The 19589-nt window shown below is 38.1% G+C and overlaps 2 protein-coding genes across 2 annotated transcripts in view; one reads left to right on the top strand and one right to left on the bottom strand.

Moving 5' to 3' along the window:
- LOC132677163 (uncharacterized) overlaps positions 1–19589 on the bottom strand; it is a 286729-nt gene that overhangs the window by 69494 nt on the left and 197646 nt on the right. The window lies entirely within an intron of this gene.
- LOC144613075 (olfactory receptor 56A3-like) lies at positions 11112–12094 on the top strand. The gene is made up of 2 exons (XM_081790181.1): positions 11112–11680; positions 11716–12094. The coding sequence occupies exons 1-2, from the start codon at positions 11112–11114 to the stop codon at positions 12092–12094; spliced, it is 948 nt and encodes a 315-aa protein (XP_081646307.1).

Below are 19589 nucleotides of genomic sequence, written 5' to 3'. Positions count from 1 at the left end.
GCTCAGTCGATTAAGCGTCCGACTTCGGCTCAGGTCATGATCTCCCGCTCTGTGAGTTCCAACCCTGCGTCAGGCTCTGTGCTGACAGCTCAGAGCCTGGAGCCCGCTTCAGATTCTGTGTCTCCCTCTCTCTCTCTGGCCCTCCCCGGTTCATGCTCTGTCTCTCTCTGTCTCAAAAAAAAATAAACGTTAAAATTTTTTTTTTAAATACGACTTAAAAAGTGGAAAAACATTCCATGATTATGTATTGGAAGACCAAATATTGTTAAAATGTTGATACGACCCAAAGCAATCTACATATTTAGTGCAATTCCTATGAAAATAACACCAGCATTCTTCACTGAGCTAGAACAAACAATCCTAAAATTTGTATGGATCCAGACAGGACCCCAAACAGCCAAAGCAATCCTGAAAAGGAAAACCAAAGCTGGGACATTGCAATTCTGGACTTCAAGCCATATTAAAAAGCAGTAATCATCAAGACAGTATGTTACTGGCAGAAGAACAGACACATCAATCAATAGAACAGAGTAGAGAACCCAGAAACAAACCCACAAATGTATAGCCAACTAATCTTTGATAAAGCAGGAAAGAATATCCAATGGAAAAAATACAGTCTCTTCAGCAAATGGTGTTGGGAAAACTGGACAGTGACATTTAGAAGAATAAACTTGGACCACATTTTTACACTATACACAAAAATGAACTCAAAATGAATGAAAGACCTAAATATAACACAGGAAGCCATCAAAATCCTAGAAGAGAAAACAGGTAACAACCTCTTTGACCTCTGCCACATCAACTTCTTACTCAACATGTCTCCAGAGGCAAGGGAAACAAAAGCAAAAATGAACTATTAGGACTTCATCAAGATAAAAACCTTCTGCACAGCTAAGGAAACAATCAGCAAAACTAAAAGGCAACTGAAACAATGGGGGAATATATTTGCAAATGACAAAACAGATAAAGAGATTGTATCCAAAATCTATAAGTAATTTATCAAACTCAACACCCAAAAACCAAATAATCCAGTGAATAAATGGGCAAAAGACATGAACAGACACTTCTCCAAAGAAGACATCCAGATTGCTAAGACACACATGAAAAAATGCTCAACGTCACTCATCATCAGGGAAATACAAATTAACACCACAATAAGATACCACCTCACACCTGTCAGAATATGAACAATTCAGGCAACATCAGAAGTTGCTGAGGATATGGAGAAAGAGCAACCCTTTTGTAGTGCTGGTGGGAATGCAACCTGGTGCAGCCACTCTGGAAAACAATATGGAAATTCCTCAAAAAAATTAAAATAGAACTACCCTATGACCTAGCAATTGCACTACTAGGTATTTATCCAAAGGATTCAGTTATGCTGTTTTGAAGGGGCCTATGCACCCCAATGTTCATAGTAACACAATCAACAATAGTCAAAGTATGAAAAGAGCCCAAATGTCCCATTGACTGATGAATGGATAAAGAAGATGTAGTATGTATACATATGTGTATATATGATGAAACATTACTCAGTGATCAAAAAGAATGATATCTTGCCATTTGAAACAACATGGATGGACCTTAAGTGTGTTATGCTAAGCAAAATAAGCCAGTCAGAGAAAGACAAATATCATATGATTTCACTCATATGTGGAATTTAAGAAATAAGACAGATGAACATAAGGGAAGGAAAGCAAAAATAATATAAAAACAGAGAGGGAGACAAACCATAAGAAACTCTTAAATACAGATTACAAATTGAGGGTTGCTGGTGGAGTTTTGGATGGGGGGATGGATTAAGCAGGACACTTGCTGGGATGAGCACTGGGTGTTATATGTAAAGTGATGAATCACTAAATTCTTTTCCTGAAATCATTATTACACTACATGTTAACTAAGTTGGATGAAAATAAATTTAAAATTAAAATTAAAAATAATAATAAAGTGCATGTAACTGGATACAAACAGAAAAGTCTTACAAATATGATATAATGTGCTAATGTGAAGTTAAACTACTATCTCTTAGGAACTAATAAAAGTTTACTAGTTTAAATACTATCATATATTAACATCTGCTCATCAAGGGACCAAAAACTTTCAGGACTAATCGCCACCAGGGTCATATTGCATAGCAAACCAAGATCTCTCCAATTAGCTGTTAGAAAACTTGAACATTGAATGCATGAAAAGGGCTACATCAGGGGATTTAAAGCATATACCACCCAAGACTGAGAAAATTTGACATGTGTTGTCTTCCAAACTAGACAGTAAAATCTTTACATTTAAAACTTATATTTTTGAAAGTTTTACATTGTTGTGTTTATATGCAACTTTTACACATTTATGGCTCACATCAAAGCAGTATTGACAGATCCATTTGAGAAGTTCAAAAGATTAATGACGGCTTTATCCCACTAAAATAATTGATACTAAAATAGTGCTGTCCAATGCGAACCACATCCTTAATTTTAAATGTTTTAGTCACCACCGTAAACTATAAAAAGAAACGTTAAATTGAACTTAATTATGTGTTTTGTTGAATCCAATATCTAAAACATAATTTCAACACATAATACATACAAAAGAATTTAATACTAACATATTTTACATTCGTTTTATGTATGCTAGGTCTTTGAAATCCAGTGTGTATTTTACATTTATGTTGACAAAGTACAGCATCCGTTCATGATAAAAATGCCCAGAAAACTATATTTATAGGGAAATATCCTCAACATAATGAAGGCTATCTGTGAAACACCCAGAGCTAACGTCATCCTCGACAGGGAAAAACTGAGAGCTTTTGCCCTATGGTCAGGAACAAGACAGAGGTGTCCACTCACCACTGTTATTTAACTTAGTACTGGATGCCCTAGTCTCAGAAATCTGACAACAAAAAGAAATAAAAGGCATCCAAATCACAAAGGACTGATGTCAGAACAAAGGCAAAAGAAAAAGTTAAATTTTTCTTTCAACTTACAGGCCACTGATAAGTCCTTTAGACATGCAGAGTCACCTTTCTCTAGAAACTCAGCTGCCTCAGTGTTGACACTTTGCTAAGAGCAAAAGGCAATCTTAGCTTAACATTACCCCAACCCCCACGATCTTGTGAGTCTACTTTAAACATATAGAAATGCCTTTGGAAACTTGCTTTACCTCTACACCCCAAGATGTATGTTGGCAAACATCCTCCAAGCAAAGGCCCACTGATACGTATCTGAAGGGTCTCTGTCTGAGGGTTTATTAAACAGCAATAAATGACCTTTTTCCAACAATACCTAGACCCCTCAGTGTCCTGGAAACCTTGTTTCCAAAATAGAGACCTGTGCTCTCCCTATTTGAAGTTATACAATCAGTCACCCATCACGACCCCAGTGCAGCTCTTTCTGCCCATGGGTACTATCCCTGTGCTTTAATTAAACCACCTTTTTGCACCAAAGACATCTCAAGAATTCTTTCTTGGCCACTGGCTTTGAACCCCAACATTTCCACATCAAGAAGAAGTAAAACTTTCACTATTTGCAGATGACATAATTCTCTATATAGAAAACCCAAAAGACTCCACCAAAATATTGCGAGAACTGAAAATCAGATTGAGTAAAATTGTAGGACACAATTCAATGTACAGTGTTATATTTCTGTACACTAATATAGAAGCAGCAGAAAGAGAAATTAAGGAATCAATCTCATTTACAATTGCACCAAAAATAATGAGATATCTAGGAATATACCTAAGCAAAGAGGTGAAAGACCTGTACTCTGAAAATCATAAAATATTGATGAAAGAAACTGAAAATGACACAAGGAAATGGAAGTGGAAATGAGCATTCGATGCTCATGGATTGGAAGAAAAAATATTTTTGAAATGTCTATATTACCCAAAGCAACATACAAATTTAATGCAATTCCTATCAAAACACTAACAGCATTTTTCATAGAGCTACAGCAAATAATCCTAAAATGTGTATGGAACCACAAAGTACCCTGAATAGCTAAAGCAATCTTAAAAAGAAAACCAAACCTGAAGGCATCACAATTCCAGATTTCAAATTACATTACAAAGTTGTGGTGATCAAAGCACAAAACTGGCACATAGATCACTAGAACAGAACAGAAAACCCAGAAATGGACCTGCAACTATAGGGGCAATTAATTGTCAACAAAGCAAGAAAGAATATCCAATGGTAAAATGACAGTCTTTTCAACAAATGGTGCTGGAAAATGGACGGCAATATGCAAAAGAATGAAACTGGACTACTTTGTTGCATCATGCACACAAATAAATTCAAAATGGATAAAAGACCTAAATGTGAGACCGGAAACCATAAAAATACTGGAGGAGGAAACAAGCAGTAACCTCTTTGATGTCGACTGGAGCAATTTCTTACTAGATTGGTCTTCTGAGGCAATGGAAACTAAAGCAAAAATAAAACTATGGGGACTTATCAAAGTAAAAAGTTTCTGCATAGCAAAGGAAACTATCAACAAAAGTAAAAGGCAACAGATGGATGGGAGAAGTTATTTGTAAATGATATATCTGATAAAGGGTTTATATCCAAAATCTATAAAGTTTCAAACTCGGGGCGCCAGGGTGGCTCAAATGGTTAAGTGTCTGCTTCTTGATTTCAGCTCAGGTCATGATCTCATGGTTCATTGAGCCCCACATCCACACTGTCGGCATGAAGTCTGCTTGGGATTTTGTCTCCCTCTTTCTATGCCCCTCCTCTGCTTTCTCTCTCTCTCTCTCTCTCTCTCTTTCAAAATAAATAAATAAACTTTATAAAAACTCAACACCCAAAAAATAAATAATCCAGTGAAGAAATGAGCAGAAGACATGAAGAGACATTTTTCTAAAGACATCCAGATGGCTAATAGACACATGAAAAGATGCTCAACATCACTAATCATCAGAGAAACACAAATCAAAACCATAGTGAGACACCACCTCACAGCTGTCAGACTGGCTAAAATTGGGGCATCTGTGTGGCTCAGTCAGTTAAGCATCTGACTCTTGGTTTTGCCTCAGGCTATGACCCCAAGATCCCTTAGACTGAACCCTGCATCGGGCTCTGCACTGATTTTGGAGCCTACTTGAGATTCTCTCTCTCACCCTCTGCCACTCTCCCTGACTGAAGCTCTCTCTCTAAGTAAAATTTTTAAAAATTTTAAGGGGTACCTAGGTGGCTCAGTTGGTTAAGCATCCAACTCTTGATTTGGGCTTAGGTCATGATCTTGTGGATCCTGAGATCTAGCCCTGTGTTGGACTCTGCACTGGCAGCATGATTTCTGCTTAGGATTCTCTCTCTATCCCTCTCTCCCTGCCCTTCCCTCACTCTCTTCCTCTCAAAATAGGTAGATAAACTTAAAATTTTTTAAATATAAAAATAATAAAGTAGTAACTTATATTCACCTAGGTTATTTTTTAAAGGTCACATTAAATGGTATAAGGAATGTGAAAATACACTTCAGAAATTTCTAGTGAGATTTTTAAATATTTTGGAGAGATATTTGGTAATTCCTAGTAAAATTAAATATTTTTGTATGCTATAAGTGGAAACACAAACCACTCCTACACACATTCTAAGGACTCTAAGAGAAGCATACAAATATATTAACAGTAACAGTATTGTTAAGAGTTAATTGTAAGTCATTTTGGTGTTGTTGGCTACTTACATAAAAAAGGAAAATACATATCATGGGAATTGAACAGCAATCAAAAAGAATGACTTACACAGAACAACATGGACAGTTGTTAAAATTTAGTGTTGAGTGAACACAAAGAATAAGATCAGATTTATGATCCCATATCATTTATAAAATCCAATATCCAAATCATCCTCCAATAGATGAACATGTAGTTGCATAAGCATACATGAGATTAATTAGAAAGACATATTTTAAGAACACTGGGGCTTTCACTTTTCTAAACAGAAGAGAAATAGGAGTGAAGTTGAGATATGCAGTTGACAGAGAAATAAAAATAAAGCAAAATAAAGCCTTTAAAAAGACTGATGCTGATGGCACACCATCACCCTTGGTCAGGGGTACTGTAATTGTGTTCTACGGTGGTAGAACACAGGTGGTAGGTGGTAGCTGCACCTGTGGTGAGAACAGCATAACTGTATACACTCGTTGAATCACTATGTTGTACAGCTATTAATGCAACATTGTGTGTCGGCTGTAATCAATTTTTTAAAATGAAAAATAAGAAAGAAAAAGAAACTAATGACGTTTGCTCCCATAATTTGAGGATGTGAATAATTCACATGAGTCTCAAAATGAAAATGAAAAATAAATTGTGTTTCCTAGATTACAGTTGTAGATACATCCTATTTGAAAAGTCTTTCGATACAGCAAAAGTCACTGTAGGATTTTGACTTTGAAAAACACATTGCATTTTCACAGGATTATTTTTTATATTATTTTTATTAATTTAAATCTTAGTTAACATACAATGCAATATTGGTTTCAGGAGCAGAATTCAGTGATTCATCACTTACATACCAAACCCTGTGCTCATCACAAGTGCTCATTTTAATACCCATCACCTATCTAGCCCCTCTTCCACCCACCAGCAACCCTTAGTTTGTTTTCTATCACTAAGAATCTCTTGTGGTTTGTTTCCCCTCTTCTCTTTTTCCTCCACTTTCCATGTGCTCTACTGTTTTATTTTTTCAATTCCATAAAAGCGTGAAGTCATATGGTATTTGTCTTTATCTGGTTGGCTTATTTTCTTAACATGATACATTCTAGCTCCATCCACATCATTGCAAATGGCAAGATTTCACTCTTTTTAATGGCTGGGTAATATTTATATATATATATATATATATATATATATATATATATATATGCGCCACATCTTGTTTATCCATTCATCAGTCAATGGACATTTGAGCTCTCTCCATAGTTTAGCTACTGTTGACAACGCTGCTATAATTATTGGAGTGCATATACCCCTTTGAATCAGCATTTTTGTATCCTTTAGGGAAATACCTAACAGTACAAATGTAGGCTCATAGGGTAGTGCTCTTCTTAGTTTTTTGTGGACCCTACATACTGTCCTGCAGAGTACCTGCAACAGTTTGCATTCCCACTAACAGGGTAAGGGAGTTCCCCTTTCTCTGCAACCTTACAAACACCTGTTGTTTCCTGTGTCGTTAATTTTGGCCATTCTGATAGGTGTGAAATGGTGTCCCATTGTGGCTTTGGTTTGTATTTCCCTGATGATGAGTGAAATTGAGACTGTTTTTATGTGTCTGTTAGCTGTCTGGATGTATTCTTTGGAAAAGTGTCTGTTCATGTCTTCCTTCCATTTCTTAACTGGGTTGTTGTTTTGAGGGGTGTTAGGCTTGATAAGTTCTTTATAGATTTTGGATACTAACCCTTGTGCCCTCCATGGGTCCAATAAGCTCACTCAGAAGTTATTATTGGCTTCGTCCACATGATTGTTAGATAGATACCTCCCAAACCATACTATCAAATGGATTGATGTTAACTTATCATGACTTGTATGATGGCATCATAATGATAATAATGCTACAGTAACTTGAAAAAAGAATCTCCTTGCTTTTATAGAGAAAGAAAATCATTTTTTTCTCCAACCTGCCTGCTTGTCTGTCCTAAGAGGATCTTTTAAGAACAAGGAAGAAAGGATTGGAGAAGTTCCCAGAGGGTAAAATCCCTTAGGCTCTGGAGTTATAACTACACCCAGATATTTCAGGAACTAACCAGAACTCCGATATCAGTGGACCCCAGCTTCACATCCTCTGTAAGTGAGTCTGGGTATAGAGGGTGCCTGAGAAGCAGCTATACCAAGATTAGCCAGAGCACTGGGGATGGGAAGAGGAGACACCTTTCTCTTCCATCAGATCAGTGCTCCTTTCCATTCTGGAGTCAGTACTGCTGAAGTAATCTGAAAACAGGGTAGTAGAGACTGAACCCTGTCTTACATCAGGAAGCACAAATGAGAACCTGTGCGAAGGGACTTTCCCTTCTGCCGCCTCTTGCCTTTTTGGGTCTTTTGCTGGGTGGTACCAGAGAGGCAAATACGCAGGACTTTGTCCACAGGAGATGAATGGGAATGGGAGCCTGGAAAGGGCATTATCTGCAGCTTAGTTTAGATGATTTGGAGTTATCAACTGTACATATTGAAACACAGGGACTTTAGGGCAAAATATCTGCCTACAAATGCTTGAATCATGGTGGAGGAATTAAATTAAATCTAGCTAACATTAGAGGTTGAAGACAGAGACCACAATTGGGGATCAGAGGGAGTAATAAAGTAGTTCCTCAGATTAAGCTCAATCTAAAGAATTTCTACAAGCTATGCTGTAAAAACAAAAAATTATGCCCAGAAGATAACTGAGGTACCTGTCACTGGTTGCACTCAATAATTTCGTAAACAATATTTGGGAGAAATGGTTCAAGTTCTGTCTGAGTTTCTGGAGTTATGTGGTCCTGACAATACTACTACTACTACTACTACTAATAATAATAATAATAATAATAAACAGTACTATCGGACACAACATAAAAGAAAACTAAGAAGAAAATTGCACTCAGAGCAGTGAAACCAGGAATCAAAATAGTAAGTGCAAGGAAAAAAGAGATTCCAGATTTCTGGGAAAGTGCCTGAGGATTTTATGGGCATGTGCATGGAGATGAGAGAGAGAAACCTAAAAACATATAAAACAAAATGCCAGATAAGATATGTATTTCTACATCACTTTGGTGACACAGGAAACAGATGTATTCATATAGTCACTGGCTTTAGACCTAACTTCCATTTCTTCCACATCCAAACCCTACTAATTAAACTGTGAAAATATACACAATATCAATGAATTTCAATTTGCCCATTTCAAAAGATAAATTGTTAAAATGGTCAACTTAACCTACGTACTTCAGAATGTTATGAGTCACACATGAAATATGTTTAAAATTCATCTCCAAATTGCCAGTCATTACTAACTTATTCTATTAGCAAGAGAAAAAGAATTGGAAAGCCATCTAAATCTCTTCTACTTATCATGTGAGAGCCATGCCTGGCAGGTGCCAGCTGCACAAACCCTTGCTTAGGAAAGCAGAGGATCAAAGAGAATAGAGGAACCCTGGAAGGGAATGCCTTATTCCCCCTCTGAGAGTAAGTCCCAGACACTAACAGGGTCTCCTGATGCAGAGAATCTAACAGCAGCCAGGTGAGCAAGACTGGAACTGCCACTGGGGAACAGAAAATCCTAACTGGAACAAAAAAAACCCCTATTTGAACCACCCCAAGAAAAAAATTACTAAAGGTATGAAAATATCATTCATCTTTGAGTTCACAGTTTTATTGTAACTTCCCTCATTGCCACCCTGTCCCCATTCCAACACTATTTCTCCTCCATCAGATTCAGTTATCAAAAACATTCATTGTATCATGCATGAAGCTGTTTTCTTTTTTATAGAATTGATGGGGTAAACACGTTATCATACAATTTTTCATGAGATCCAGAGGAATCCTAGAAAATGCTCCAACCCAACTGTATTAAGCAGGAAGATCAGTGTAATACAGTAGTGGGTGGTTAAGGTTGTGAGATATAAATTCCCTTTTTGGTAATGTGATATTATAACATATCTCATTACATGCTAAATAACTCGAAAGGGATGAAGTCCTAGGATATTTCAGTACAGTTAGACGAAGTGGTAAAAGTTCCCAAATTAATATGCAATTTATGTTGTATAGTGAGCCTAAAGAGTAATAAACAGGGAAGTACTTAAAACCTCTAATGAAAAAGTGTTTCTAAACCCATAAAGTAATGGTTTAACAGAGTCCTTGGTGCATGTAGACAGATTAGCTACAATGGACTGAGAGATTTGAAGTACCCCACAAAGACCTGATCCTTACCTTTGACCAGACTACAGCCATCTTTCAAATCTCTTTCACCATTCAGGGGGACAACCATATTGGAATCCTTCACCCTTAATGTAAAGGAGAGAAGCACCTCACTATATTTACATTGTTTCAACAGCCAATGTCCCTTGTACCTTGTCCCATATCAGAGTTACTCAGCCTCTCCTTCACTCTCCTACTAGTTTGTCAAGACCTGTCATTTGTTCTTATTATTACTCATTGCCCCCTGAATGGTTTCCTTTTACCTCCTGAGAGTAAGGACAGTGTCTTTTTCAATGTTGTGATCCTAGCACCTAACAGAATGCCAGGGGAGGATGTTAAGTGATAAGAGAACATGGCAACATTGAATTGTGCTTGGAAACAGAGAAATGTGTACCTGATCATTATACTGAAGATGGAAAAATAAAATTAAAATGGGATGCAAATCTTTAAAGTTAAGACTTCATCACACTATTGCAACCAGAACAGATTTTCACCTTTTCTGATAGCAGGTATGGGTCTCACATAGCTATGTGAAATTTCTCCTTTTCCTTTTAAGTTTCTTTCTTTCCAAAGTTAAGAATCCTACAAATGTGAATGTGTATAGAGGAGGAAAAATCTGACTATTTGGCAAGATCCTCACCTACCTCATTAAATGACTGTTTACAGATTATGAAGATTAAGTACTTTATCTGCAGGGCATCATTGTTTAAATCTGTAATTAATGCAAACTACAGCTGAAAACTCAGAACAGGAGTGGCAGGGAGAGCTAGGGACACTTATCTGAATCCCAATTTTGCCAGGCTGTACTACTTGCCTGCATATATTATTACACTTCAGTTATCATGTGGTAGTCTATACGATAATTAAAGAATAAAACACAAAAGGAAGACTTATAAGAACAATTTGGGACACAACAGTCCAAAAGTAGTTTTCTAGGCAATTCTCTCCTTCTCTTTAGTTTCTGCAAAGAAATAACATGTTTGAACAAATCAAACATGTCTAAACAAACCATATATCCTCAGTCCTCTATACTGCTTAAATTGTTAGGATTATCCCAGTAGCATGGCACAAAGGACAAACAGATGAATTCACATGACTCTGGATGACTTGCTAGGACTCAAGCATATCACCTAGGTGAAGCAAATTGTTCTAAATCCATGTGTCATGTGTCACTAGCTAATTTTTATCCTAATTTTACAGACCACTACAAGAAAGCTGTAGAAATATATGACAAACTATGACATCACACCAAAATGGCACCATCTCCTCTGAGGTTTCAGACTTCCTCCTGAATTGTTTTGTCAGGTCCCACACCTGGCAGCTCTGGTTGTCCCTGCCACTCAGTCTCCTCCTCTTCCTGGCCATGGTGGCCAATAGTGTTCTCCTGATCACCATATGGGTGGAAGCCTCTCTGCATGAGCCCATGTACTATCTACTCAGCATCCTCTCCCTGCTGGACATCATACTCAGTCTCACTGTCATTCCCAAGGTCCTAGCTATCATCTGGTTTGACCTCAAGTCCATCAGTTTCTATGCCTGCTTCCTCCAGATGTTCATCATGAATGGCTTCTTTGCCATGGAGTCCTGTACATTCATGGTCATGGCCTATGACCGTTATGTGGCTATCTGTCACCCACTGAGGTACCCATCCATCATCACTGACCAATTTGTAGTCAAGGCTGCTGTCTTTATTTTGGCCAGGAGTAGTATTGTTACAATGCCTATCCCCATTCTCTCATCCCGACTCCATTATTGTGGGAGAAAGGTCATTGAGAACTGCATCTGCACCAATATGTCTGTCTCCAGGCTCTCCGCATCTGCACCAATATGTCTGTCTCCAGGCTCTCCTGTGATGATGTCACCATCAATCGCCTTTACCAGTTTGCAATAAGCTGGACTGTGCTAGGATCTGACCTCATCCTCATCTTTCTCTCCTACACCCTCGTACTGCGAGCTGTGCTGAGACTCAAGGCAGAGGGTGCTGTGGCCAAGGCCCTGAGCACATGTGGCTCCCACTTCATCCTTATCCTCTTCTTCAGCACCATCCTTCTGGTCTTCGTGCTCACTCTTGTGGTGAAGAAGAAAGTCTCCCCTGATGTGCCAATCTTGCTCAACATCCTCCACCATGTTATCTTCTCAGCCCTCAACCCCATTGTGTATGGGGTGCGAACCCAGGAGATCAAGCAAGGAATCCAGAGATTATTAAAGAAAGGGTGCTAATAAGGACAACAGGATCTCTGCATTCCTGAGTTTTGAATCAATAATGGGTGAGGGGGTTGAAATTCACATCCACGAGTTGCAATCTCAAAGTGGGTAAATTGGATAACGTGTCTTCTTTAATAAAACTTAAGTTTCATTGTAATTTCTTTTTTTTTCTCACTTCTCCCTTAGAACTATCATTGACCCCTTTTGATTTTCCCCCAAAATATCCTATTTTGACAAAATACTGGGAATCCTGGGGGGACAGGTTCTGAAGTGAGAAATTTATGTTCCTGAGTATACAGCTGTTAATATGTCATGCCTCTGGAGTTGAATATACAACTGTGGACATTTTGGCTTACAGTTGTATAATATGTAATTCATTCTTATTCTTATTTCCACAGAAGGGAGCATATTAAAGACAAAGACATAGGCGTGAAATTTCAGTCCTGAATGATGGATCATTACTGCTGATCCTAATTGGGTCTCCATTTGGGTGGTGATTCAAAATGAGGTTTGTAAGAGGACAGAGTTTTTGGATGGATTTGTCACTTGTGCAACAATTAGCAATGTATTTGATTAGATTTGAGATACTCATAAATTTTCCCCCCCAAAGGGTTTGTGCTTTGGACGTTTATCTTTTGGATTCAGGATGTCAAAATTTATGGTATCAAAATACAGTTCCTCTGATGAGTTAAAGATTGCAAGAATTGGGCGCTTGGGTGGCTCAGTCAGTTAAGCATCTGATTCAGTCTCAGGTAGTGATCTCATGGTTCATGAGTTCCAGTTCCACATCAGGTGAGCTTGAGCCCCGCTTCAGGTGAGCTCTGGTTATCACTCTTTCCCTCTTGCTCTCTCTGCCCCTCACTCACTTGCATACGCTCTCTCTCTCAAATAAAATAAAAACTAAGAAAAAAAAGTTTGCAAGTGTTCTTATGTATCGTCCTGTAATAATAATTTAAATATGAAAAATATAATATCTGAACATTGTTTTCATATTAACTGTACAGTTTCTAAGCACTAGATAGAGACTTAAGGTTTGAATTGTAAGTCTTGCACAACTACCAAAAAAAAAAGGGGTCTTTGGGAACAAATTAGTTGTTCTCGTTGTGTTTCATGGTATATACTCATTGGCTACCCCTGAGAATAGTGAACAATTTGTTTTAGAATATCCTTGCTTTTTAAATTTTTTTTAGAGACAGAGAGAGACAGAGCATGAGCAGGGGAGGGGCAGAGAGAGAGGGAGACACAGAATCCGAAGCAGGCTCCAGGCACCGAGCTGTCAGCACAGAGCCTGATGCAGGGCTTGAATTCACGGAGTGTGAGATCATGACCTGAGCTGAAGTCGGATGCTTAACCGACTGAGCCACCCAGGCACCCCAGAATATCCTTTCTAAATATGAGCTTTTGTGCCTCAATAACAACTTATCAGTGTGTTTCCTTGTTTAGACCATGGAAGGAAAATCTCTTAACAGTCTAAATCAATACTCTCCCCAAACCTGGGTCTTTCAGCCTTAACTGAGCACCTGGATTCATCCTTAGACTACTTAAGCTTTCACTCAGCACAACTCTGTCTGTTTCTTCATCTTCTCCATCTCACAGTGAAGAATAATAAATTGGTGTTTCATTCCTCTGCTTCTGGATATCACTATGAGCTACTATTTGAAAAATAAACCTGTACACACATAATTAAGAAATAATAGTTAAGAGAAGCCTGGGTGGCTCAGTTGGTTAAGCATCTGACTCTTGATTTAAGTTCAGGTCATGAACTCACGGTTTGAGGGACTGAGCCTCCCATATGGCTCTGCATTGAGAAGTCTGCTTGGGATTCTCCCTTTCCTTTTCTCTCTCTGTCCCTCCTCTCCTCATATGCTCTCTCTCTCTCGCTCTCTCTCTCTCGCTCTCTCTCTCTCTCATTCTCAACAAATAAATAAATAAATACAATACCATAGAATACTTAGAAGTACATAACCAACATTCTATTTAGGAATAATATGTTTCTCAAAAGTAAAAAAAAAAAGTCAAGATCCAGTTAGGTTCATACCATAAATAATCTCTTGCTTTGTCACTTGAAAAAGAACTCCCCAAAATCCCATTCTCTTGCACATTTAAACTTTAATAAAATGACATGGTTTAAAATGTGAATAACTGGATAGCAACAGGAAGGTCTTATGAATATGAAGATATAATGTGCTAAAGTAAATTTATCCTACTATCTCTAAGGAGCTAATGAAAATCTACTAGCTCAAACACTATCATATATTAACATCTTCTCATCAAGGAACTAAAAACTTTCAGGACTAATCTCTACTAGGGTCACATTGTATAACAAACCCAGAGCTCTCCAATTAGCTGTTAGAAAACTTGAACATTGAATGCATGAAAAAGGCTACACCAGGGGATTTAAAGCATATACCACCCAAGACTGAGAAAATTTGGCATAAGCCATGTCTTCCAAAGTAGACTAGCAAAATCTTTATATTTAAAACCTATATTTTTGAAAGTTTTGCATTGTTGTGTTTATATGCAACTTATACACATTTATGGCTCACATCAAAGAAGTACTGACAGATCCATTTGATAAGTTGAACAGATTAACGATGGCTTTATCCCACTAAAATAATTGATACTAAAACAGTGCTGTCCAGGACAATGTGGGCCACATACTTAATTTTAAACATTTTAGTAGCCACATTAATCTATAAAAAGAAAATAAACAAACTGTAAAAAGTAAAAATGATCTTACGTATTTTGTTGAAACCAATATATCTAAAACATTATAACTTCAACACATAATAAATATAAAAGAATTTAATAATAACATATTTTATATTCTTTTTAGGTATTCCAGGTCTTTGAAATCCAGTATGTATTTTACATTTATGGCATATTTCAGTCAGGACAACTGAGTTTCAGGTGCTCAACAGCCACATGTGACTAGTAGGTAATATATGGATCAGTTCAGCACTAGACATCCAGCTTCAAAAGGCAAATGAAAAATGGGTAGGAGAGCAATTGAACTGAGGAAAAATGTATCCTTCTCGGAAAAGAATTAAAACGATATTGTTTCTTCTTGGCTGTGACTTTATTTTTTTTTATGTTTTTCCATATGGAGGAAAGGAAGCCAGTGTTTTAGAGGATGAATAATGATTTCCCTGTCTTAAAATCTTGCATTACATGAGTGCTTATGTCTTAAAGACCAGTGTGAGAAGGGTAAAGTAAGAGAAAGCCCATCTATTGCTTTTTACAATACACAGTCCTCAAATCCTGGAGCAACAGATTTGAAATACAACCATATAAGGCCACCTGGGTGGCTCAGTTGGTTAAGCGTCCTCCTCTTGATTCTGGCTCAGGTCATGATCTCACAGTTCCTGGCATCAAGCCCTGCATCAAACACTGTGCTGACAGTGCAGAGCCTGATTGCGACTTTCTCTCTCCCTTTCCCTCTGCCACTCTCTCTCTTTCTCTCTCTCTCTCTCTCTCTCTCTCTCTCTCTCTCTCTCTTTCTAAGAAAGAAAGAAAGAAAGAAAGAAAGAAAGAAAGAAAGAAAGAAAAAAAAGAAAGTCATATGTAAACCTTGGAAGTTACAGAAGCTAAGAAAAAAATGTAAATAAAGACTTTACTGATGATAAGACAGGAATATTAGTGCTAGGGGAAGCAACAGATGATAGTGTCAAAGGTTTATCAAAAGTTAGATGTTAATAATCATACTCTGTCATTCCTTAAACTACTCATAACACTATTTACAGGTACATATGTATGAGTATTTTAAATTAGTTATTTTCAACTCTATTATTTTAATAAAGTATATTTTATTTGAAATGCTTAATAGTGAAAATGGTATAATTATTCAGTAAAACATAGGAGTAGGAAAAACAGTCTCTTAAAACCTAATACCCATATCCACAAAATGTTACAGCTCAGATTTTGTTGTGAGACTTTTCAGTTTACTTACTTATTACCCACAATTAGACCCTTTCTTCAATGTGCAGAGAAAGTGAGACAAATATTTGGGGGCAGACACAGCTGACACCAGAAATTGTGCCAGAAGAACAATGCAGAGCACAACAGAGAAAGGTAATGGCCCTTCAGGCCAACAGTCAATATTATATTATCTGCAAAATATTCATTGATACCTAATATAGACATCTTTGTTATGGTGCTGGGGTTGCAGTAATGAGCAGGACAGTCAAGGTCCATGTTTATAAGTGCAAACGGTCTGTGCCTGGAGGAAGGAGAAGTCCAAGAAGCAAAGGGAAATGTCAATATGTAGGAAAGACATAGCCAAAGAGAAGCTAAGGTAGAGGTCTAAGTGGCAGTGGCCACTTGGCAAAGTCAGGACCCAAATACGGAATAGGATTTGAAGGACTAGGCAGAATATTGCATTAGGAACTTGAGTTTGAGCCAAGGAAGTAACACAATCCTATAAACCGAAGCTGTACAAGCACTCTCAACAATAGCCAAATTATGGAAAGAGCCTAAATATCCATCAACTGATGAATGGATAAAGAAATTGTGGTTTATATACACAATGGAGTACTATGTGTCAATGAGAAAGAATGAAATGTGGCCCTTTGTAGCAACGTGGATGGAACTGGAGAGTGTTATGCTAAGTGAAATAAGCCATACAGAGAAAGACAGATACCATATGTTTTCACTCTTATGTGGATCCTGAGAAACTTAACAGAAACCCATGGGGAAGGTGAAGGAAAAAAAAAGAGAGGTTAGAGTGGGAGAGAGCCAAAGCATAAGAGACTTTTAAAAACTGAGAACAAACTGAGGGTTGATGGCGGGTGGGAGGGAGGGGAGGAAGGGTGATGCGTATTGAGGAGGGCACCTTTTGGGATGAGCACTGGGTGTTGTATGGAAACCAATTTGACAATAAATTTCAAAAAAAATAAATAAAATTTAAAAACTGGAAAACAAAAAAAACCAAAGCTATACAGAGGAAATTGGGGCTGAAAAACAGGATTCCCTTCATCAGAACCAGGCACGATCCAGAGAAAATGTATCATAGTACAGTCTAATAGAAATGATAACTCAATGCTAAGACCTCTACCTTCCAAAATATTATTCAAATAATTATACTATGAACCCAGCATGCTTAGATTAGATGCCACATGGGGGAAAGCTGAGACAAGTCATAGAATATTAGATCTGACTGCACACACTAAAACCTAGGAATAAAGTAGCTATCTAATTCCAGGATGCAGGACACATTGTCCTTTGTCAGTGAGAGTTTTCAAATGTCTTGTAGTTACAAAAGTACTTGTTTATATTTTCCTTTTTGTGTAATTTAAATCTTGCTTGAATTTTGTGAGCTCTATTTCGTATATATGAATATGGGGGTACTTGAAATGTATGATATAGTTAATATTTCAATTCTTAAAACTGGTGCTGCCTGTACACAGACTTTGATAGCAGATTTGACAGTATAGGGGGAAAAAACAAAGAATTTAAAGGTATAGAAATGTAAACTATTTAAACTAAAAAACATAGAGAAATAATGCTGAAAAAAAAAAGTAGAGTGACCTGATGACAGATGAGATAATATTAACCAGTCTAGTATTCATATACTTGGTCATTGAAAGCATAGACAGAGAGGAAGTAGGGGAGAAAAACATAGTGACAATGTATTAGAGTTTATAAACTATGTAGAAATAAAATGTGTGGTAAAAATAGAAGAATGATATGGAGGGGTCAAATGGAAATAAACCTTTATAAATTCATATCTTATATATGAAATAGAATAATATTATCTGAAGGCTGACTGATAATAGAAAGATGCATATATTAAACACTAGCACTGAGAACAGTAGATATTTTCTTTCAAAAGCCCAGATTTTTAAGGCCACGTAGTTTCTGTTGCAGCTATTCTGCCATATAGAGTAAAAGAAGCCATGAATGGGTTCTAATCACATCCACATAGCAAATGTCTGTGGTTGAAGAAGTACCAGACATTGGAGGAGTTAAGCTGGAGTAGTTGAGGAACCCAGGGCTTGCTCATCCCTTGAACACAGCTAGATCAACTTCAAATCTTGAACACCTAGTAAATCAATTTGAGGACTGGGAGAACAGTCTGCATAGTTTGAGAGAGAGAACCAGGCAGGTATGAGGTGTGGACACAGGAATTGGGGGAGAGAAAAGCCATGGTGCCATGGAGGGTAGGGAGCTCTTTTCGAGATGAGGAGAGATGGAAGAGAGGCAGCATCTCATCAGGTTAATGCAAGAAAAGCACTCCCCCAAAACCACTGTCTGGGGGACTGGGAAAACTCCAAAAAGTTCTTGCGAAAAGTAGAGATCAAATTCCTAGGTTTTGGAGGTCCTTACCATTCCCTGGAGTCAATTCAGGTGGGTCACAGTGCTTCAGAAGAGGAGGCCTGAGGCCTGCGAGCAGATAGCTGACACCATGGGATGGGAATCCTCTGGGTCGCACGTTCCCCTTCCTGGACTGCATTTGGAAGAGGGCATATTGACTGTACAAGGACGAAAGACCCAGCTGGAGCCTATGAGCAGTCTTAACAGCAGGTGACAAAGGCACAGGCAGATGCTCTGCTTCACCATAAACTCCAGGCACCAGCGCAGCAGTGCGACTGCCTTTCTGGGACAGAACAGCACCAGGTGCAGCACTGTGAGGTTCACCTTGGGAAGAGGGCAGTGGGTCTGTATCTTGCCAGGTCCTTTAAGATTTGGAGTTATAAAATCCGGACACGCACCAGAGATAAAACATAGGAGAGCTGTCATGCCAGCCATGTCAACAGCCCAGGCACAGATGGGTTGAGGACAAGGATCTAATGGAGGTTTGAGACACAGGAGGGGAGATTGTTTGCTTGTCTGTGAGGGCTCTCTGATCAGTGGAAGGCATGAGCTCCCCACCCCAGGGAAGAAAGAGCAGGGTGACACCATCTCCCCCCACCCCCACCTGTGTGGTTGGACTTCAGTGAGCAGCACAGCACCTCCAGTGGAAGCTGAAGTCACACCAAACCCTGCCCCGATGTGCCCTGCAGGACATCTTTACAAGGGCAGGTCTGACTATGAGCCAGTGCAATGGGCCTCTCACCCACAGGACCAACACAGGCACCCCCGCATGCATGAAGTCTACTGATCATAGAGTTCTCCAAAGTCTCAGCTTCAGTTCTTCAGCTCTGGAGGAAATAGGAGCAAGCTTTTTTTTTTTTTAATTTATTCTTTTCTCCTCTCTCTCTCTCTCTCTCTTTCTCTTTAATCAGGCTTATAGTTTTTCGTTCATTTGTTTGGGGGTTTTTGGTGTCCTTTTATCAGATTTTTGGATTAGTCTTATTTTTTTCTTTCTTTCTTTATTTTTCTTTGGAATCAGGCTTATAGATTTTTGTTCAGGTTTTTTGTTCCTTTTCCATTTTTTTTGGATCAGGCTTTTTTTTTTTCAAATCAGGATTACTTTAACAAACAAATCAAGCCACACCTAGTTAAAGGTCCCAAAACCCCCCAATGTAAGCAAGGAGGAACTCTGCAGAGGACTGATTCAGGGGAAAGAGCA

The sequence above is a fragment of the Panthera onca genome, chromosome D1 (genome assembly GCF_046562875.1).
Source record: "Panthera onca isolate mPanOnc1 chromosome D1, mPanOnc1 haplotype 2, whole genome shotgun sequence".
Lineage (NCBI taxonomy): Eukaryota > Metazoa > Chordata > Mammalia > Carnivora > Felidae > Panthera > Panthera onca.
The sequence above is the reverse complement of the archived record's forward strand: the minus strand, read 5'-3'. Positions and strand labels throughout refer to the sequence as shown.